The following is a 22,613-nucleotide window of genomic DNA, read 5'->3' on the forward strand; positions in this document are numbered from 1 at the left end:
GCTGATGGGAGGGTTAGATTTAAACAGAAGCCAAGGTATATGCATGACTAAGCAGTCCTGGTCTAGGTGTCGGCCTGCCCATCATCATCATCTCAGCTCCAGTCTGTCCTGCAAGGCCAGCAGAACTGTTAGACATCTTTTTCCTGGAGATAAGCTCTCCCTCTGGGTAGCACAAGGCTTCATTCAGCCTTTTCCTTCTTCCAGCATGAGATTCCTGAGAAAATTCCAATTTCTTGGGGGTCCATAGTTTTGATGGTTTGGTAGCCACGGGGGGGGGGGCACAAATGTCTCAAGTGTCTTCGTTTCTGCCAGGATGGTTAAATGTTGTTGCTGGGTTCACCTCCAGCTTCTTACCACTCAAAAGTCAATATTCAAGAAATGTGAGCTGCTTAAGGGAAAGCAGATTTTATTCAAGGTCTGGCCCCTAGAAAACAGAGGGCCTGTCACTCTCCACGCTCTGTCTGAGGGTGCTTGAGGATTTCAAAGAGTGGGAAGGAAGAACACAGGGCAGTGGTCTGAGTAGGATCTTTATCATCTCTGGTGGCTTCTTCCTGTGTCTCCCCTTTAGAATCCTCAGGTCTTTCCCTGTGAGGACGCCAGGCATGGAGTTATTGCCAACCCACCCACAGCATGGCCTCAACAACGCACCATCTACAAGGATGTAGTTTCCCACCAAGATGTGTTCCTCTGGGATCAGGTCACATTCCGTATGACCCCCACTGTGGTTGGGCGGCACAGTGAAGTGAGAGCTTCACTGTGTGTGTGAAGGAGCAAGGCACCTGGGGCTGGATTTCCATGTGGCTTTCCAGAAACACAAGTGTCTTTGTAATTATGGCCAGATCCACAAGGAGGGAACTCCCTGACTCCCACTCTGGGGAAAAGATAGTGTTAGATTTCAGTGGTGACTCCTTTAAGACGTCAGGTCTTTGGAATGTGTTGCTTAAATCCCCAAGGCTTCAGCAATTTTCTTGTGGTCTTTCCGTGGCTGGCTTTCTGCTCATTGCTTTGTGAGCAGAGGTCATGGTTTCTTTTGTTCCCATGCTAGTGGAGGTAAGAAGCCACAGTGGAAGGTTAGCACAGTATGGGGTGTCACTGTGGGTGAGGACACAGTATGGGATTTCACTGTGGTTGTTCTTTCTTTTCTTGTCTTGTCTTCTGATTTTTTTTTTTTCTTCTGTCCAGGGTTTTGTTTTGTTTTTAATTAGTTATCAAGCCCGGTATTTTGAAATCTCTAACTTCTCACAGCAAATTATCCATTATTCTCTTGCAGTGAATGTCCGGGGTGTATTTTCTTTTGTCTCCTTTGGTATTGAACAGACCGTATTTATATGTTTGCTTGCTTCAATACAATTGAACGTAGGCACATACAAGAGAATTGTTCTAGAACCAAACTATATTCCTATTTCAGAACAGCAATTTTGTTTTTTTAGATTTTTTTATTTAAATTAAAAAAATCTTATTTTGCTCTTCGCCTTCCCTCCGCCATCGGGCAGCACACGCCTAACTCAGATTCTCGCCATGTCTTCTCACAAGACTTTCAGAATCAAGTGATTCCTGGCCAAGAAACAAAAGCAAAATCGTCCAATTCCTCAGTGGATTCGGATGAAAACCGGTAACAAAATCAGGTACAACTCCAAGAGAAGACACTGGAGGAGAACCAAGCTGGGCCTGTAAGGAAAGATTCACACAATGGCAAGACTGAGTTTGTACTGAATCATGGTCAACATGATCTATCTGCCAGATGGATGGAGATCAAGACTATTAACCTGCAGATTTGGTCATGTTGAAATTGGGAATGATTTGTCCAGTAATAAAAAATATATGGAGTCAAAAAAAAAAAATCTTATTTTACATACCAATCCCAATTGCCTCTCTCTCCCCATCCCACCCCCATCCAGTCTTTAGAGAGGGTGAGGCCTCCCATGGGAGATCATCAAAGTTTGTCACAACATTTGGGACAGGACCTAGGCCCTCCCCCGTGTATCTAGACTGAGAGAGCAACCCTCCACGGGGAACAGGCTCCAAAAAGCCAGTTCATGCACTGGAGATGAATACTGGTTCCACTGCCAATGGCCCCAGACTGCTCAAGCCCCTCAACTGACACACAATCAGGGGCCTAGTTCGATCTTATGCAGGTTCCCCAACTGTCAGTCTGGAGCCTGTGAGCTCCCACTTGCTCAGGTCAGCTGTCTCTGTGGGTTTCCCCAGCATCATCTTCACACCTTTGCTCATTCCTCCTCCCTCTCCACAACTGGAGTGCTTAGCTGTGAATCTCTGCTTCCGTTTCCACCAGCTCCTGGATGAAGGCTCTAGGATGGCATTTATGGTAGTCATCAGGCTCATTATTGGGGAAGGGCATTTAAGGTAACCTCTCCACTCTTGCTTAGATTCTTAGTTAGGGTCATCCTTGTTGATTCCTGGGAATTTCCCTAGTGCCAGGTTTCTAGATAAGCCCATAATGGCTTCCTCTATCAAGGTGTCTCTTTCCTTGCTCTCCTCTGTCTTTCCCCCAACCCAACCCCCAACTCAAACGTCCTGATCCCTTATGCTCTCCTCTCCCTTCCCCTCCCCCACTCATCTCTCTTCTCCTTCCCCTCCCCCCATGCCAGGAGAGCAATTTTTGTAAGTAAGAATTATATCCGTAGATGTGGCCCTACGTTTTCTTGAAACAGCTGCCCGTGACTTGCTCAGAGCACATGTAATTAAGGCCGTTTGCTCCTGAGACCTCTGGGCTCTTATGAATTACAGCCCTGCCCTGCAGGCATGTCTGTTTTGGACTCTGTTCCATACATCCCTTGCTGCCGTGTCTAGGCAGTGGCTTAGATTTACCTTCATGGCCCCTATATCACTGGTCTGTATTTCTGAGCTTTTTCAGGACCAGGCTTTCTGCCTTGATGCACCCTTTGGTTTTATGGGTTTGAAATTGTCTTGATTCTGCCTTCATCTTCGAGAAGACATTTGCTGAGTGGTAATTTAGGTAGGAGACCTCCCAGTCTCCTGGGTCCACCCTTCATTTAGCCACCAAAAATAAGAATTCTGCCATGGCAAGAGATGAGGTTAAAAAGTCTTGCTTTTGTTCTTTTTAAAATTAAGTTCACTTAAGTGATACCTAAAAACACAAAGTTACACATAGTGTGTGTGTGTGTGTGTGTGTGTGTGTGTGTGTGTGTGTAAGAGAGAGAGACATAGATAGATAGATAGATAGATAGATAGATAGATAGATAGATAGATTTTTAAGTTAGGGTGAGCTATTCTATGTACTCAAACATGCACCATCCCTATGGTAAAACATTCACAATCCTAGCACAGTAGAGCTTCATGTACCTGTTAACTGAACTAACCTCTATTTGGTGTCTGTGATCCTTTCTCTTTCTCTCCCCCTTCTTCTCCTCCCTTTCCTCCTCTCCCCTTCCCCTTCCCTCTCTCCTCTCCCCCTTCCCTCCTCTCCCCTCCCCTTCCGTCTCCTTTCCTCTCCCTCTGTTAGGGCTAGGTATTGAACTCAGAGCCTCATGCTCTGCACACCTCAGCTAGTCCTGCCTCTGGAGAGATTTACGTTGTTGGTCTCTGCACTCACCTATATCCTGCTATTGCACATCTTTGTCTCCTAGAAAGGATCCAGCTGTGCCTTGAGGGAGGCTGACCTGGGGTAGTGAGTTTAGAGTTGTGAGGGCCATGTGATGCTCATGCACTTCAATAGCAATCAAAGCTCATTTTCAAAATGTATTTTTAACACATGCCCCGAGGAAACAGAAATTAATGACTTGCATTATTTACACAAAGAAGTTCACTTTTGATGTCTGACAGTATGTTTGTCTGACTCTGTCATGGGACATAAGCCAAATATTTAAAGTTTGAATGAGGTAATTAAGCCAAGAGAGTTATCTAAGTCAGCAGCTGCTAGGCAAATTTATTTCTCTGTTTCTCTTTTAATGAAATAGAAGAAGAGAACTGGAGAGAAGAGGTAGATTTTAGTTTAATCTTTAAAGCAAAATTTGAACTTTAACATATGAGAAGATGGGAAGCAAGTGTTTACTGCCCTTAGCAATGTGAATGCAGGTCCCCCTGGCACACAGGGTTGAGTATTCCCCAGTCTGTGAGGGAGGGGCTACCCTTAGTGTCTCAATTTTCAGCTGCCCCGTGGCCTTGCTGAGTGGCTGCCCCTCAGGGTGCAAAACCTGGCTGAGCAGTTTTACTCACTTTTCTGGAAGTCCTTCTTCTGGGATCCAGCAATGGATCCTCTGGGTTTTGAGGGGCTGGTAGTATTTTCCAGCAATGCTTCAGAGCAAGATGTCCGAGCCCCAATGTGAAGGGGCCCAGGGTTAGCACCTATGGGCCCTCCAGTGTGAAGGGGCCCAGGGTTAGCACCTATGGCCCCTCCATTGGACTGAGGGCCCTGCAGCAGTTTCTGACCTGCTTGCTGAGATGCCTTTCTGTGCAGCACCAACATACCCCAAGAGTCTGTTAAGACTGGCCATCGCCACCTACCTGCAACCAGAGAATAACCTTTGGCACAGGCCTGTATTAGCTTATCAGTGCTAGGTTAATTATAGGACAGAGATCATGGTGGGAGGTAGCCTGCTTATCTCTGGGCAGTGACATCTGGTTAACTTAAAGGATTGTGAAGTATTTTTGTCTGGACAGTGTCGCACAGGTTACAAAATATACTTAGTTTAGGCAGGGCAGAAAGTCTTCCCCTAGCCCTACCAGACAGACCCCACCATGCCGAATCTTGTTTTTCCCAGATAGATTGTATGTGAATGTGTAATTCTCTACAAAAGCACCGGAATCCTTTAAAACCACGTTTATTCTATTTAGATTTGTAGCCCGGAACTGTCCTGCTCATTAGGGGGAATTCATTTAACAGGAAAAAGTTACTCACAATAGCTAGGAGGTGGACTGTAGCTGCATCTGAAAAGGAAGGACATTCTGAAACAAGCTGCACCAGGGATGAGCCTGGAGGGCGTTGTGCTCAGTGATTCAAGCCAGTCACAAAAGGACAAATGTGTGACTCCACTCACATGAGATGGGAAGACCGGAGGATCAGGTGCTGGGGCTTCTTGGGGACAGAGTTGCAGCTTAAGAAGAAGAGAAAGTGCTAGAGATGGGTCATGGTGATGCTGTGTAGCTGTGGGAAGCATTTCAGGCCACAGAACTGTGTCCTAGAGTTATGAGATTAATATTTATTCTATTTACATTATTTTTTGCAATCTTTTAATCCTTTTTAAAAGGAAAAAACCAAAGCTGTGTGTGGTGATACATGCTTGTAACCCCTGCACTTGGGAGTCAGAAGCAGGGCATTGCCAGAGGCTAGCCTGGTCAACACAGTGAGTACCAGGCCAGTGGGGACTATGGATCAAGACCCTGTTTCAAAATAAGCAGGCAACCAAGCACCCTCTCAGAAAACCAAGGCCCCCACAACCAGGAAAAATCAATCAAATTACAACATTCATTTTTTTCTTTTTTACTCAGTATATGGGAGTGATGTTGGGCAGGGTTATGCTGTAGCATCTTGTGGAGGACAGAGGGCCAACTTTGTGGGCTTTATTCTCTCTTACTTTACTTGGGTCTCAAGGATCAAACTCAGGTAACCAGGCTTGAGTGGTTAAGTATCTTTACCCTCCAAGTCATCTTGCCAGCAAGGTGCCAGCAACAGCTAGAGGGACAGTGACCTGTGGCCAGCTTTTTTCATGTGACATGTGACACCCTGATGGCCACAACTACCCTACAAAAAGGAATTTTCAATTTGGATGGATGTCAGCCAGGATTCTGACTCTGAGTGGGTTTGTTAAGTCTCACCTCCACAGTCTCCTTGTCCTTGGATGATCCACAAGGGGAGGGGCCCGGCTTGGTCAGAGGGTCAGCGTGTCCTGATGGTCAGTCAACTGGAAGGAGAATGATTGAACTGATGCAGCTTGCATGTCAGAAACACTGAGTCTAGAAGCATGCAGGGGTGGAGGGTTGGGGTGGGAGGGTGGGGGGTGGAGAGCTGGCCCTACCGCTATAACCTGAGACACCTGTCCTACTATGTGTATAGCCACAGCTGTTATGTCCCCTGGGAGCTGTGACTTTGGAGTGGACAGCTGGGCTGAGGAGCTTGGTATGGGACTCAGCCTGCCATGCAGGAGCCACACATACCTTCTAGGCATTGCACCACGCACAAACCTGCATGCCTGAGTAAGCATCCATTCCGAGGCTGAGATGTGCAGCTAACTGCTTTTCCCAGCATAACCTCCTTAGTTCTTGAGGGCAGTGTAGGCTTGTTCCAGGCTCCTAGAACATGTTTCCTTCTCCTGGCCCTGCCATCCTTCTGCCAGATGTGTGACCTTGAGCAAGTAACTTGGCCCACCCTGAGACCCACAAAATAGGCATTATGTTATTACTATGCCCACAGATGTCTGTCTTCTCTTCCAGGGCATTTGGAGCTATGTACAATAAAAGGGGTTAGGCTGTGTATTAGGGTTCTCTAGAGGAACAAAACTTACAGAACACACACACACACACACACACACACACACACACACACACACACACACACGATTTATTAGAGTGGCTTACAGGCTGTGGTCCAGCTAGTCCAACAATGTCTGTCTACCAATGCAAGGTCCAGGAATCCAGCAGTTGTTCAGTCCATGAAGCTGGATGTCTTAGACGGTCTTCAGTATACACAAGAATCTTGAAAAACAGACTTGCCAGCAAGAGTAAGCAGGCAAAAAGAACAAGCCTCCTTCTTCTATGTCCTTTATATAGGCTGTCAGCAGAAGGTGTGGCACACATTAAAGGTGAAGCTTCCCACCTCAAAAGATCCAGAGTAAAAGTAGGTCTTCTCACTTCAAATGATTTAATTAAGAAAAAGTCCCTCACAGGTGTACCCAGTTGCCTGAGTTTTAGTTTAATTCCTGATGCAGTCAAGTTGACTACCAAGAATAGTCACCACAGGCTAAGAAGTTGCCTCAGTATGTAAAGTGATTGCTTTGCTTGCATGAGGACCTGAGTTCAGATCCCCACATTTGTGTAAAAGTTGGGCATGTGGTACATGTACCTGTAAATCCAGAACTAGGGGTGGTTGGAGATAGTTGGATCTCTGGGGCAACAGCAAGCATCAGAATCAATGAGAGATCTTGTCTCAAAAAATTAGGTAGAGAGCAATACAGAAAGATACCTCTGAAGTTAATGTCTGGCCTCTGTATATACACTCATAGACAAATGAACCTGTACACACATGCATGTAACACACACACACACACACACACACACACACACACACACACACACAGAGGCAATTTCCCCCCATGGGAATTAAAGAGCCTCAAGTGTGCCTGGGGTGAAGTAAATGTTAAACTGTAGTCATGAAGAAAGGGCAAGCCGTGGCCTTGAATTTAGGCCTCTCCCCTATGCAGGGAGATAGGATTGTGCTCTTCCTGGTCCTTCCTGGCCATGGTGCAGGCTGGCCACCATGGGGCCAGAGCCATTGGGTGGGACAGACCACTGTCTGAGAATTCTGCTGAGAAATCCAGGCCTTGAAGGCAGACCGGGGAACAGATGAGAGTTCTTGTATACTATGTTGCCTTTGTGACTTAACAAACATTTGCTGGCTTGCCCAGTTCTGTAGACAAAGGGATGTGTCAGAAATAACCCAGGCCTCTCCTTGCCAAGTTAAGTGTGGAACTTGCAGTCTAGGAGGCAGTCATTTGGGCATGGTACAGGGCACTGGCTTAGGTGGTTCTGGAATCTGTTACAATACAAAGCAGAGCTTTGGGCTTTGAGGTTAGAAACTAGGAGAATAGTTCTGTGCTTTCCAAGGCTGGATCAACTTCCTTCCTCTTACTGAGGGCAAGCCAAGTATACGAGACCCTTTTCTGCTGTCTGAATTGAGTTCTGTGCACACGATCCCTGTTCCCACCAGATCAGGTGAGAATATGACCATCCCCTGCACTGGAAGTGTCTCCTATATAGTCCTCAGGTTTGGGGTTTCCACTTCAAACCACAGGTGAACAAAATTGCAAGCACCTGCGCTGACCCTCAACAAGGTCGTGAGGGCACCTGGAATATGCGTGGCACGGGTACTAACTTTCAGGACTGCGTGGATACTCTGGGGGAACTCTGTTCATCATTGCCATGGTTGGGACTGTTGTAAACATGCCTCCAGTCTTCTGGTATCTGTTGAGGTGGCATTACTGGAGCATTGGCTTTTTGGGTCCCCGATATACCAAAGTGGCTGCACATTACATATGCCTCTGACAGCCCGGAAACTGGGTGTGCTAGAGCAGGGTACAATTATCACTTGTTGGAGCTGGAGAGATGGCTCAGAGTTTAAGAGCACTGACAGCTCTTCCAGAGGTCCTGAGTTCAATTCCCAGCAACCACACGGTGGCTCACAACTATCTGTAATGAGATCTGGTGCCCTCTTCTGGCCTGCAAGCATATATGCAGACAGAACACTGTACATACTAAATAAACTTAAAAGAAAAGAAAACTATCAGCAGAAGCAGTTTCTTATATGTGCCTGCAGGGACTTCCCAGGCATGCTATCCTCTGTGGAGCAGCTGCTCAGTCTTAGCCCTTTGTCGCCACCTGAATATTACCTACATGTGTACAGCGGCTGTCGTGTACACTGGGCTCTCTTCTCCACCCATGTTATGGGAGAACAGAAACGTGCAGATCTTCGTGGAGAATATTTTTCCAATTTACCCTGGGTGAAGGGCACATCTGAAGGTAACAAAGGGATACCGATGGCAAATCTGTACCGATTGGCAGCTGCTGATGACAAACAACATCGAAAGCCAGATTTCCTTATCAGCCTCTGGGAGCCACACACGGGGTCTCCTGGCCAGCCAGGCTCTCATAGCTTGGGGACATCTGAGCAGTAAACTGCATTTGCCAGTCCCTGCAGCTGAGCAGAAGGACCCTGAGCTGATAACAGCGATGGGCAGTGCAGTCTGAGAATGAGGCCAGACAATGACATTGAATGGTCTTTTAGTTGACACTCTGTGTATGCCTTTGGTCTAAGTAGACTGGGTTTTTGGATGAGGAAAGAATAGCATCAGGGAACTGGTTGACTGAGGGCAGGTGGACCTTACCAGAGCCCACGACTAGATGCTCCTGTGTCTAGCTCACTCCTCATAGAACAGTGCTAGGTGGTCTGTTCCTGACCATTGTGTGAATAATGTGCCTTGGGGAAGTCCTTTAAGAAGTAGGGTCTGCCCTTGGTCTACCAAAGGACGGGTCCAGCCTGGGCTGATCCTGAGCAGCCAGAGCCTAGGGTTGTGGGTGACAAAGCCTAGTGACTTCAGGAAATTTCTTTCTGCCTGTGATTATGTGCACCCAAGCCCTGGACCCGAGCAGTCACAGGTAGGAGTAGATGTTGCTGGTGTGCCATGGTTCCTTGAAGTTAAGAGCTTGGGGTGGGTGATACCACATCATTGGGGGTTCGAGACAACAGCAGCTCCACCTGCACTGAAACACGTGGGTATCAGGGCTTCAGTGTGGCTTCTCTGGTCCCTGTGAAGAGGACAGACTCATCTCTGAGGGTTAGGCTAGGGAAGAAGGTGGCTGGAGAAAGTTCTTTGCATCTTATTTCTTGATTTTGTGCTTTAAAATCACTTCAGAGGGACTGGGGAGATGGCCTGGTTGCAGATGTTTTACTGAACCCCAGGACCCACACAGAAAGCTGGGTACCTCTTCATACTTGTAAACCCAGCACTGCTGGGAGATGGTGGGTGGAGACAGGTGGCTCCCTGGGAAAGGTCGGCGGCCAGTTAGATTAGGCTATGTAAAAAGTTCCAAACCAATGACAGACCCCCACCTCCCAAACTAAAGGTAGAAGAGCCCACAGTGGAGGTTGACACATGTACTGTACATGTACATGCCTACAGCATGAGCGTGCATACTCATGTATGTCCTTGCATGCACACATGTGTTCTCAGACTTTCCCAGTCTTTAACTTCCCTTTCTTTAATGAATGGTCTCATATCAAGAAAAATGTGTTTTCATGGGTTGAGTATTTACCCATCAGACTCTGGTGTCCTGTCTGAAACAGTTATAAAGCACAGTTGCATTTCCCTTTTTATAAACTTTGAAATCAGCAGAACACCCCTCACACCTCCAGGAAGGTCTGGTAGCTGACCACTAGTTTCAAGTGAGCCAGTTAACTTTCTTTCAAGTTAAAATAATTATTGCCACTGTGGTCCTGGGGCTCTCCACACTGGGTTGATGGAAATCTCCTATCTCTACCTAGTGGGAATTAAAACATCCCCATAGGCTACTCTGCCTTGTTCTATGGGTTCTTCTCTGAGTCAGCCAACCTCAGTGGATACCCCCTTGTCCATTGAACTCCCAGTATACATGAATGGGTGCCTCCATACTCCTCCTTAGTTCCACTGGGTCTAATGCCCAGTGTTGTCTGAGTTCCTCAACTTGTGGGTTGAGGTAATGGACCTTGCTGTGTGATTGATCAGTCAGCCACAGAAAATGGGTCTGAGAGACAGACACATTTGAAAAATGAATTATAGCTGGATATGTCTGCATGTGTGTGTGATCCCAGTACTTGAGATTGAGAGGTAGAGGCAAGATGATCTGAAATTCAAAGTCATCTTTGGCTAATATTAAAATTTGAGGCCAAGCTGAGCTATGAAACCCTCTCTTAAAAGACGATAGGGGATGACGGAGGTGGGGGGTGGGAGGGGTGGGGGGGTGGAGAATGAGGATGGGGGAGGGGGAGGACAGGAAGGGGGGAGCTAAGTATCAAGTGGTTGCCTGCCTAGAGAGGGTCACTTGTAGGGAGCTGAGGTTGAGAGGGAGGGTCCCCAGAGGGTTTCTGGGGCCAGCAGAATTCCATCCTGACCCAATGCTATGGGGGTCTTTGTACCTAGGTCTGCTCACTCCAAAAGGGCTCTAATCCTTCTAGGTGACCCTTTTGTGCTAACTTTTGGGTTGAGCCTAATCGCACCACTGTTCAGAGAGGGTACAGCTTTAAAGTTTCCCTGCTGACCCCCCGAAGCCTTCTTTGGTTAAGTGAGGGCCCTCACGGGGGCTGTTCTGAACTGAGTGGATACATCTGTCTCCCTCCCAGCAATGCCTCCCCATCTTTCCCCCAAGGATGCTCTGAGGAGAAAGCCGCTGTTTCCACTTAAGGTCCAGCTGATCTAGGGAAACAAGTGATTCTCCTGCTCCTTATTTGCTATGGATAGCTGCTCCTGGAGGAAGGTAGGGCCTCAGCAAGCTGCACCCCACCCCCTACAGAAGCTGGAGCTAACTGTATGAGGGGCCATTCCTGAGTGGCTCATGTTCCCTTCAAGCCCCTGACTGGAAGAGCCTTCTTGGTAGAGGGTAGAAAGCAGGCCAGGCAGGACACAGTTTGGTTTTTACAGTTGGTTTTTACAGCTGAGTTGGTTTGGAAATGTTTTATTTTCATTGGTAGTCTGTGCAAAGTCCTGTAATTCCTGCGTCCCAGTCTGGTCACTGGCCTGGCAGTTGCCGTATAGACCATGCTCCTGATTGAACTGGGCCAGGCTGTCCTGGATGGCACTGTTCCAATTTTGTGAGTAGGTCTCACTGTTACCACAGGTGTTTGTTTGACCATCTAAAACTGTTTTGGGTGATTTGTTGCACCTGGGGGCTATGGCTTTTTACATGAAGTGTTAGGTATATTACCAGGGTCTCTGAAATGATAAGGAACCCTATCCTACTGAGCTGCATCCCAAGCCGGCTCCTGACATTTTAGCTCAATTCTCCCCTTATGAGTATTTGATTGTTAAATTTTTCACACGTCTTTCACTGAGATGCACAATGTGGAAGTACTGTGACTTCCTCTATGTTGGTATTCTGGAACTCCTTGTTTACAGCTTCCTGTCATTCATTACCCTGGGAATTTACCTTATTTCCGTAGGGGGCAAATTCAAGGAAGGAAGCACCATTCTCTGAGGTTGGGGGGTACAAAGGTTCCCCAGGTTGGGTCGTGGGACACTACTGCCAGCGGGTATAAAAGAGGCTGGGTTTTGGCAGGTCCCAGAGGCCAGTGACCTTCTTGGGTGGAATTTGTAGGGAAAAGGGGCCAGCCAAAGAAACACACTCTGGGCAGAGCCAAAGAAACACACTTTGGTCCTGCAACCAGAACCAAAGAAATGCACCCTGAAATTTTTGCCAAAGAAACACACTTTGTCCCTAGAATCAGAGCCAGTGAAAGAAATACAAAGGCTACAAAGGACCAGTGAAAGAAACACTTTGGCCCTGAAACTAGAGCCAAATCTGACTCTGAACCTGAACAGAAAACCAATCAATCTTTGAGCACGAGATCTAGCCAATCTGAGTTCAGGGATTAAAATCTGACCAATCCCCATTCAGGAAATCTCCCTGGAGAACTCTGCCCCAATGAAGCCTTATATAAACAAACCCCAAGTCTGTTCAGTTAGTGGCTGTCCTTTTTCCACCCTGGAGGAGGCAGCTGCTCTCCTTGATTCTTCCTTTCAAATAAATCTCTTGAATGAGGTTTGGGTGAGAACTTCCCTTTGCCAGAATAGAGTATGGAGAGAAGTAACTTCAGCATAGCAAGAGCGGACAGGAGTGGGGCAGGGTTGTAACACTTTCGCTTGCGAAACCTTCCCATAGCTAAACAAAGTCGTTACACTCCACATTTCGGGGACCAGAGCCGAATTGTAACAACTTTGCTGGGGAAGCCCTCCTCTGCCAGAGCAAAGCTATTAAACTGGGAAAGCCTTTCCTTGAAGCAGGGCTGTAAGCAGCTACGTTTACTGTGACCTGTGGTATTCCTTGGCTCCTGAGTGCCAGAATATTTTTCCATCCGAGCTGTAACACTCAGTATTCTGTGGCTCCCAAGTGCCAGAATACTTTTACATCCTAGCGGCAATGCTTACAGAATTAACATCAGGATGCTCAAAGCCCCAGAGGACAGCTCCTCCTGGCTAGCCATGGATCATTTCCTGGGCTAGGTTAGCAGGCCCCACATCGCCAGCGTTGGTAGTGATGCTGAGCTGCAGACCGGCCGGGAGAAAGGGGCGATGATCTGTTAGGCGGTGGGAGAAGAGCACCACCCCCCCCCCCAGGACAGTCTGGAGTGAGAATGGGAGAACTGAAACTGAGGAAGTGGTGAGTGACCTGCTCTTGGAGGGCAGGGAGCCTGTGCTGTGAGCAGGGATATGTGCTGGGGACCCGGTTCTGCGGGGCGGGGCGGGGTTGGAGCCTCCAGGCGCTGCTGAGGAGGCCTGCTTCTGTGTTCAGTTCCTTCGGCAGTGGCCTCTAGGGACTGGGTTCGTGGGTGTGGAATCCTTGAGGGTACAGTGTTCTGGATGGGTAACCCAGGGACTGTGGCCTACAGGGGCGGAGTTGTAGGAGGGCGGAGCCTTGAGGGGGCGTGGTCATTTGGGAAACCGCCAGGCCCCGCCCCGCCCCGGGCAAACTTTTCCTGGACCGTGGGGGCGGGCAGGTGAGGTCACGTGGTGGCCGGGGCGTGCCTGGCGGACCCCGCCCCTACGGCCGAGTCGGGCAGCAGCTGCGGAGCGGCGGCGTGCGGCTGCTGCCGACAGTGAAGTCTAGCGGAGCCATGCCCACGAACTTTACCGTAGTGCCGGTGGAGGCGCGCGCCGACGGCTCCGGGGACGAGGCTGCTGAGCGTACGGAGGAACTGGGGTCCCCCGAGAGCGCGGATCCTGCCTGCCCTACGTCGGGTGAGCTTGGCGGCACCTGCCGCGGGACAAAGGCAGAGGCGGCTGGGCCCTCCCGCCGCCGCTGGGCCGCTCCCGCTCGTTGGGGGGCAGCGGCCCGCGGCACGTAGCGGGGCGATGGGAAAGGGTCAGGAGGGCCAGCCGGTGCCTGCCTGGTTCTCAGAGGAGTGACCCGGGACCCGGAGAGGGTTCTTGGGCTGGTGGTTTGTTGTTGGTCCTGTCCGTTCCGTCCCTAGAATTCACTACCCTGCTCCTCGCTCGGGCTGCTTGGGGAACGCAAGTCTGTTCTTTGGCCTGGCTCAGTCAAGCCCTGGGGGCGCGGTCTCCACCTCTCTGCTTGGCCTGCCTGGAGCACCGAGGCTTGAGCACCGGAAACGACTTAGTCTGGCAACTCTGACAGGGCTAGGGAGGAGTTGCAGAGCTGCTGGAGGTACCTAGGGAAAAGAGAAGGCCCAGGTGCCGGGTGGCACCTGGGAGAGCTCGAGGCGCACACAGACCCCTGAGTGGGTGGTCTCATTGACACAGGGCTTCCTCTGGGCCGATTTGCTTTGCTTCAGGCTGGCCCAGGACGGTCGTCTAATAAACCCGACTGGGATCTCAGATCTGCCTGCACTGACCTTGGACCAGCCAAAATTCCCTTGGGATCTTAGGGGAAGGACAGAGATCCGAGTAAGCCTGGGGAGGGGGATGCGCTCTCTGAGCGCGGGCTTCTCTTTGTTTCCAGGATCCGGAGCTATCTGGCACTTTCACTTTCCGCAGGGTGGGGAAGGGCCTGAGAATCTCTCTCCATCCCAGCTCCAGGAACCCAGCTTCCCCCCTGCTGATGGCAAGTCACCTTGAACTGGCTGCTTCCTCTCTGTTTAGACCTAGATCCTAACTGGCCCTTTGCTCAGGCTGTTGAGGTGAAGAAACCCAGCAGCCGGTCGTGCACACACGTCTCATATTGAAGACTCAGAGTGAGCTCCAGGCTCTGGGTCTGGAAGGAAAAAAGAGGGTGCAGTTCTCAAGAGACGGCTCTTTCAGATGACCTCAAAGAGTTTACTGCCCAGAATGCAGGCAGGAAAGCTGTGCTTCCACTGATGACACTTTGAGGAGCCTGCAGACACAGGCTAGGCGTGCTGATCAGGAAGTGGCTTAGCCCAGGTCAGCCACCTACCCATCTCACCCAGTGACCCTTTCCATGGGGTGCTGGACTGTTCAGGCTTCCTCTGCATGCTATGTCTCAGGCTGCTGCCTGGCCAAACACACAAAGTCAGTTCAGAGGTGGAGGCAGAATCCAGAAACCCCAGACTGTGTCCCGAAGTCAGGGAAGTGTGCAGGGAGGGTGGACAGCATCACAGTGGCCTTCAGAGTAGAGTTCCAACAGCCCTCCCTGGTGCCCAGTTTTCCTTTTGGTTCCCTCTACTATCAGGGTCCACAGCGGTGCCTGCAGTCAGGGCTGAGGATTCAACTTCTAGGAAGGCAAGTAACTGTTAGGATTCTTTCTGCCTGCACCTGTGTAACTAACAGGAGGATAAGCATGCACTTTCAATTTCAAATTCAATGAGACAGTCTCATGTAGCCTTAAACTCAGTATGTAGCTGAAGATGACCTTGGTGCCTCTGCTTGTATTACACAGTAATGTGTTGCCACACCCACTGTTTTTTTCTTTTTTTAAATATGTTGCTGATTGGTATTTGAACCAGAGCTTGGTACATGCTAGGCAAACACTGTACCAACTGAGTCACAACTCTAGCCCTGTGTATGTGTTTTAATGATCCTTTTATGGTCCAAGTTGAACTTGAGTAACTTGGCTGGGCTCATGTAGAACTTGCAAGTTGGTGCTTTGAGCACTTCATATTTCTATAAAGATGTCTTTTTGGACACTTCAGCTTGTGTACCATGACAGGGTGGATGGGCCATATTCTCAAGTCTGTTCGATTTTGTCCAGTTTCTAACAGGAGCTTCAGAACCCAGCCAGTGGTAGGGAAGGGACCTCACACTTGGTTGTTGGTGGGAAAGTCCTGTACAGGCAGGAGGAATGTTTTCCAAAGGTCTGGTGTGTGGGCAACAGAACCGGGCCAACTTTCCTGATCACAGGAGTTACCATTGTACACTGAGTCTAGTTCTGCAATCCCTTGACAGTCCTTGGAAGTGTTGTTTTCTGGACATGTGTCCTGCATGTTGCTTGTGGTGGATTGAGTTTGGGAGACCTCATTGGGTGTGCCTACACAGATGCAAGCTGCAGTGGAACTGGGCCCTCGAAGGCCATCCCAGCTTACACAGCCAGTGTCTTTGGGACTAGAATGAGAGTCTGGCAAGGCCAGGTCTGTCTAGTCTGTTTAGGAGCCTATTCGGCCTATTAATGCATGCTATAGGGAGCCAGCTGTTCTCTTCGGCCTCATTTGGCTTCTATCCCAGGAAGCAGGTCATGTGGTGGTAGGAAATGGACCTTTGCCTGGCCCATATATATATATGTATTTGGCTATCTTAACCTTGACCTCGTCTGCTGCTGTATGACCCAGGCAGTGCCTGGGCTGGCAGTTTAGTGGCAGAAATGAAGTTGGCTCTATCTTCTAGATAGTGTGCATACTTATAAAGTCCTTGGCCTCATATGAGGAGCCTGACTCCCAACCCTTATAAAGTGAAACTTGATTGTGCAAGGGGAAAGGCAAGTGTGGAAAGTGTGACGCCTACATTTTGCTTTCTCAGTTTTCTACCCTCTGGTTTCCACTAGCAAAGGGCCCTTCACTTAGTGTGTTCTGGAAGCACTTGGGATTGTGCAGGACAGAAGTCGGACCTGGATTATATTTATTGTGAGATTCCTCTAGAAGTGGAAAAGGCATGTGAATTCTTGGTGTTATGTTGGAGTATTTTCAGTGTGTAGGAGCAGAGAGGACACTGCTTGGGGCTAGGATACGTCCTATCTGACCTTAGAGTGGAACAGTATTAGATCTCAAGACTATGAGAAACCGTGTCAGGGAATGTGAGGCGTCCCAGGCCTAGGAAAGGAGTTTCCACAATGGGACTCTTGCTGGATTTATTGCAGGGCAATCACTATCTACCTGGTGGCCCCTCCAGTCCAGGTCAAAGCTGACATCTGTGTAGGCTTCCTTCCATTCTGGTTGCAGGTCCCCTTTCAGATTTCATGCACGTAATTTCATGCTCTGTAGCCAACTTCATCTTAGTTACCTGGGGACTTCTTACTTGTCTCTGTAGAGGTGACCCTGACCACTGACACACTGACTGAGGCAGCCTGAGTCACCTTTGTCCTGTGTGTGGGTTGAGTGTAGGCTGTTGTAGGGGGTTGTTCTGTAGGGGGTTGAGTGTGGATAGTGTCATGTGTGTTTCTTGGGGCTGCTGCTGATTTGGTAGCGAAATGATTCTCTGCCCATGGTTGGGACATGAGGATTCTGAGAACAGTACAGTAAGGAAATGAACTGAAGACAGGACTCCAGGTCTTGCCCGGCTAGGCTAGGACAGGAATAACAGCCTGGGATTTTCAGGAAAGGATATGTCACACTGATCCAAGCAGGGGCTGGTGAGCATGGACTCTAGTACCATCTTGCCAGGAGTCCTTGAAGGTGGGGCTGAGCATGTGAGCATGGACCCTAATACCATCTTGTTGGGTGTTCTTAAAGATGGGGTTGAGGGTTATTTCAGAGATAGCAACATCTGACATGCATGAAATCAGTCTGTGTACCTTCTCAGACCAAAGGTGGTGTTGGAGTTATCCTTCAGTGGTAGGATACTTGCCTTGGGGTCGTGGGTTTCACCCCCAATATTATAAGACACAATTCTACGAAACAACTAGAGGAAGCAAAAGATCTCCCTGAGCAGGTGACTGCTGGGAACCCAAGTGGTTGTGGGCTGTGTCCTACCTCCTCCCAATTGTGTCCGTGCAACAGGTCCTTCCTTCCCTTAGGAATCAGTGGTATACAGGTGTCAGCACTCAGCTGTCTTGCCTAGTCCATGTTCATATGTGTGTGCATGCATATATGCACTGTGGGTGCACTTGTCTGGTTCCTCCCCGATAGAAGGTCACATGGCATTGGTCTTTTCTTGGTCGGACTGCTACTAAGTGTTTGGGTATCACTCTTCCTGGTGTGACCTTCAAGAGTGATGAGGCACCTGTGTGTTCTAAGTGTGATTCTTTCCTCAGCCACCCAGCCACCCCCCCCTTTAATTTCTAGGCTCTCTTGGGCCTAGAAATGTGTCCTTTTCTGGGATATTGCCTGGATATTTCTACTGGATGAATGTCTGAACTGATCCAAGGGATTGAAATGACCACCCCTGTGATGAAAGGCCTTCTAATGGCCAAACATAATGCCATGCCCCTTAATGCCAAGCAGACTTGGGCTGCCTGGGAACTGGGCATTGCAATCACGTTGACCTAGAGAGATTATCTACTAAGGCTGTGTTCCTCTTGGGTCTGGTGCATCTGTGTCCAGATGGATTCCCTGCCTCATCCTGGTACAAATGGAACCTAATATGTTTTGTGGTACAATATGTGATGGAGAGTGAGCCCTGGGTATCAAGGAGATATATTTAAGATTCTGAGGATGCTGATGTGTTGCTTGCAAGAGCAGTGGGAGAGTGGGCATGCATTCCTTGGGACATGGGGAGCAATGAAGACCTTGGTGTAGGGTGTTCAAGGGATGGATGTGAACCACTCACCAGTGGTGGCAGAGACAAGCAAGTGGCTGGCTTCCAGAAACGCAGCCTTATATATAGCCTTGGAGGACATGTGAAGGGCCTAGGCTGAGGATAAGCTTAGCTTTTGATGGTGAGTCAGGGTAGCCACGGGGTGCTGAGGTGGCTAGGGGAATTCCATAGGAAAGATGGCCTTGAGCTTGGCAGGTAGAGCCCTGTGTGCAAGTGTGTGCATGCCACAGGGGCTGAGGCAACTCCAGCAGAGCAAGGCCCCCATGAACTCTAGTGTGAAGAGGCTTCCCTTAGAAAGAAGCCAACAGTGGGCACCATTGCTGAGCGGCTGCTGGGCTGTGTGTCCTGAGCACACTAATTCACCTGTTTGTGCTGGGTGTGGTCCTGTGGAGTTACTTGCTATTTCTAATTCATCACAGGTGTTGTATATATAATCTACAAGTGCTTTGGGTGTTAGACTCTGGCTGAGGAGCAGCTGACATGGGCGACCACATTCATAGACACAATATCACTTTCTGAGCCTGGAGAGCCACCCCCATTTACCTTTTGTTGTGTACACAGCCGTGGAAGAACACTAGGACCCATGTTACTCTCCTTTCATGAGTGGTCTCCCTGGATTTCAGGGTGGTTTTCCTTTAGGTAGATGGCCCAACTGTCCCTTACTTAGAGTTGTGTGGCTTCTGGTGTACCTATTCTGTGGTCAGGAAGAAGATTCAGAAAGAGGAGGTGCCCAGAGAGAAGGAGATAGGTTTTGTTCAGGGCATAGAGCCTGTTACACAGGCAGCACCAGGAGCTTTCAGCAGTGTCTGACTTGGTGGGACCTTAACAGGAATGTTGGCCACATCCAAAAGACTGTTTGGGAGCTGTCACTCTGCCCGTCAGGGGTTGGAGATGCCCTTGCCAGGGCCTCTGCCTACTGGACGTAGGACCACCACCTTAGCACCCTGCTAGATCCCACCAGGGAGTGCCATGGCAGGCATATGCTCCAGTGTTGAGGGGCAGTGACACTGGACCAGGGCCACTGCCTTCTGGTGCTTTAGACATTGCCTCCCTCTCATTAGTTGTACAGTTGGGTACAGTGTGGGGTCAGACACACAATAATGTAGCAGGGAGTGTAGCTGGATGGGCTGGCTGCAGTTCCCTTTGCTCTCCAGACATTAAGCCCTGCCTTTGCAGGCAGAGGGCAAAGTTTGGTGTTCATTGTTAAGTATTAACCACTGTCCCCAAGCTCCCATGGTCAGGCCCTGGCCAAGTGGCTGGGTGCTATTTGAGTGACAGCTGCACTGGCAGTAGCTACTGGAGTGTAAGTCCTGTTGGGCTGGGCCCTCCAGAGGGAAGACTTCTCTATCCAGAGGCGAGGGAGACTTGTGTAGACAGGAATGGATGACACTCAGGAGTAGGCTGATAGTCTTAGGGCTGTGAGTGTCTTGAGGTGCCAGGTCCTAGTGAGTGCTGACTGAGTCTAGCCATCATTCATAGAGAGATGGTTACCACCTTCCTTTATGCAAAGGGGGGAAACTGCCCTTCATGGTAGGGTTTGTGCTGTGCAGATAAGCCTTCTACTTCTGCTCATTAGCAGGCCCACCTTGGTGATGAGGCTGCCAACTCTGTCAGTGTGTATGTCCATGGTGACCACGCCATAGACAAATCTAGGGTATCTAGGTTTGGGGGTTCTGAGAGTCTAGTTTGGGGTTTCTGGGTCTGGGTTGCTGAGTAAGCATGTCGGTTGTCCCCTTTGGCTGGAGGTTTCTAGAGAATCCTGTCTCTGCTAAGTAAGGGACTATGCTGCTGCTGCTGCTGCTGCTGCTGGCATCTTGGGATCTGGGATTCCTGCAGGTGGGAGGCAAGACTGAAACCACCAGCCAGTCGCTGGGGTGCCTAGGCTGTTTCCTCCTCCTTCAGTAGGTTTATTTTAAGAAAACCATTGGGTCGGGGTGTAGAGGTGGACTGATACATTGGGATGCAAGCTGGCAATGTCTCTTCTTGATCTGTAGTCTCAGAACCAAACAAACTCCTTGCATGACTCACAGTCCCATGAAGGGTCTAGGGAGGAAAAACCCAAACCTGTGTTTTCACTGTTTGACACCCTTGCTGGTTTGAGCTGCTCTACAGTTTCAGTGCTGGGGCTTGGGAGTTGCCATCTCGGGCCTTATGGCGGCCCGAGCTCCTATCTTAGATGTGTGTCCTTTTTAGGGTGACCCATTTCTGAAGATGGCAAATGACTCTTGAGCATCTCTCTGTGCCTCACCTGGATCCGGTCTCTTACAAAGGTGGTTGTGACCTCTCATCTTTTGGCCTATCCTTCTATCAGTCTCTGGCGCCAGCAGGCTGGGCCTGGCTTTCAGGGAAGCTCAGCAAACATCTGATGGTCACTGGGGAGGGCTGAGTGCTCTGGAGGTCAGAGGAGAGTGTGCCAAGTAGCTCTTGGGTTTCCCTTTTCATTTAATGGAGGGACGTGACCACAGCCCAGACAAGCCTGTAACTGAAGCTGCCCCTGGGAGGGTCTAAATGGTGTCCTGCAGGGGTGCTGATCCAGGCACAGGCCCCGTCCTCTGCTTTGTCCTTGGCCGCTTGTACTTGGATGTTTGGGGACCAGCATGCCCCTTCTCAGCTCTGATGCTGTTCTGGTCTCTGGGGAAGGGGAGACTGGGTGACAGGGGATGTTGGAGACTGAGGTTACCAGAAGCTGCCTTTCAGATTGAAAGTCTCAGACCTACTACTGCTTATGCAGCTACTAGGGCTGTGGTCCCATAGACACCTGATGTCCTGGTGTCTGTCTCCTCAGTGGCACAGTCTGGGGCTCTAACTTCTTGTGGCTTTGTGTAGGGTGTATATTGCCATGCATATGAACAGTTGGAGCTTTACATGCATAGGTGTACATGTGTATATGCATGACATGCACAATAAGTGCAGTGTACATGATTGTCATGATGTATCACATGGATGAATACATAACGTATATATGTTAGTGTACATGAGTACACATGCATATGTATGAGTATGTGCAGTCATGCAGTTATATATTGTGTGTACTGTGTCAGAAATAGTGTAATTATGGTGTGTCAGGGCCTGACTCCTTATCTGCATTGGCTAAATCTCTGCAGAGAGCCTTTTGCATGGCAGACGCCAAAGCTCCCTGCTTCCCTGGATTTTAGGCTGGTTTTAATTTCAGATTTAAAAGTGTATTGGAGGAGATGCCTACCCAGGCTGCCTGCTAAGGACCTTGTAAGTGGACATAAGGAGTGTCAAAGACCTCGTGGGCCTGTTTTGGGGCCAGTCCTACCTATTCCAGGGCAGGAGGTGGAACAGGCTTGCAGCATCTTTTGAGAAGCCTCGCCTCGCCTGATTCATGGTCCCTCGGGTCTCTTTAGTGTTCCTCTGAGAATCTTTGCTCTTCTGAACTGTGTGAGACATACTGCTAGGTTGGGGTGAACAAGAGAGTGGACAGCTAGCTGTGCATGTGGATGCTAACCACGGTTTCAGTGCTTCTAGCCCTCCTGGGCCTTGGCATTGCTCATGGCTTTGTTTGCCAGCTTCTGCTCAAACCTGGACCTGTGGAGCCTTGTGGAGAGAAGTGGGGCTGCCCACCACTCTGGTGCAGGTGTCCTGAGAGGCTAGGATGCTGCGCAGTGTGTGGCGTTATCAGGGCGAATGTGCGTCCATCTGTTCGCCAGAGCCCCATCTGCAGCTCATCATCAATACAGTATCAGCCTTGAAGTGAAGGGTGTTCCTTTGCGGGAAGAAAGTGAGACTAGGCCTGAGTGCCGAGGAAGTACTCCAAGCCACTGACTTCAGAAGTTCCCACACTGTGGTGACTCTGTCTCCTCTGAATCTGGGTGACAGAAAGGTCAGGTGGAGCCTGAAAGTGTTGAGCAAGACTTGGGACAGACAGGTGGGAAAGGGCAGGACCCGTTCCCTGAAGGACTCCTTACAGCTCCCTACTGGACCTCACTGTCCTGAGATGGGAGGCAGGGGTTGGAGGAATGTGCATGGAAAATGCCACAAGAAGTAAGTGCCCTCTTGAGCTTGAGTTGTTGTGGGTGGTTCTTATTTCTCAATATTTCTTTTGTTTTCTTTTTAGAATGTGTTGTTCATTCAGCCAGCAATTTGCTGTGAAAAGTGGGAAGCTGTCAGCCTGGGGCCTATCACTCAGACTGTGGCTCGCTCTCATCAACTCTGCTCTGTAGTCCGTCCCACTGGCCTGGATTTTCCAGGCTGCTGGATTTTTAGGGTGCATGAAGGTTCAGAGACTCTGGAGGGCAATCAAGAGCCAGTGGTCATTCTTTGATTTTC

General features: G+C 49.4%; 1 protein-coding gene across 4 annotated transcripts in view; it reads left to right on the top strand.

Annotated features, from left to right (window-relative positions):
- Slc12a7 (solute carrier family 12 member 7) overlaps positions 1-22,613 on the top strand; it is an 82,906-nt gene that overhangs the window by 16,758 nt on the left and 43,535 nt on the right. Inside the window, exon 1 of one of the 4 annotated variants that reach the window (XM_051182728.1) lies at positions 13,460-13,679. The exons of 2 other annotated variants lie outside the window; for them this stretch is intronic. In XM_051182728.1, coding sequence (XP_051038685.1) covers positions 13,556-13,679 — 124 coding nt within the window. In that variant the 5' untranslated portion in view covers positions 13,460-13,555. Of the gene's footprint in view, positions 1-13,459; positions 13,680-22,613 lie in introns of those variants that run through there. One more of the 4 variants, XM_051182729.1, reaches the window with a different exon arrangement.

Source organism: Phodopus roborovskii, unplaced genomic scaffold, assembly GCF_943737965.1.
Source record: "Phodopus roborovskii unplaced genomic scaffold, PHOROB, whole genome shotgun sequence".
NCBI lineage: Eukaryota > Metazoa > Chordata > Mammalia > Rodentia > Cricetidae > Phodopus > Phodopus roborovskii.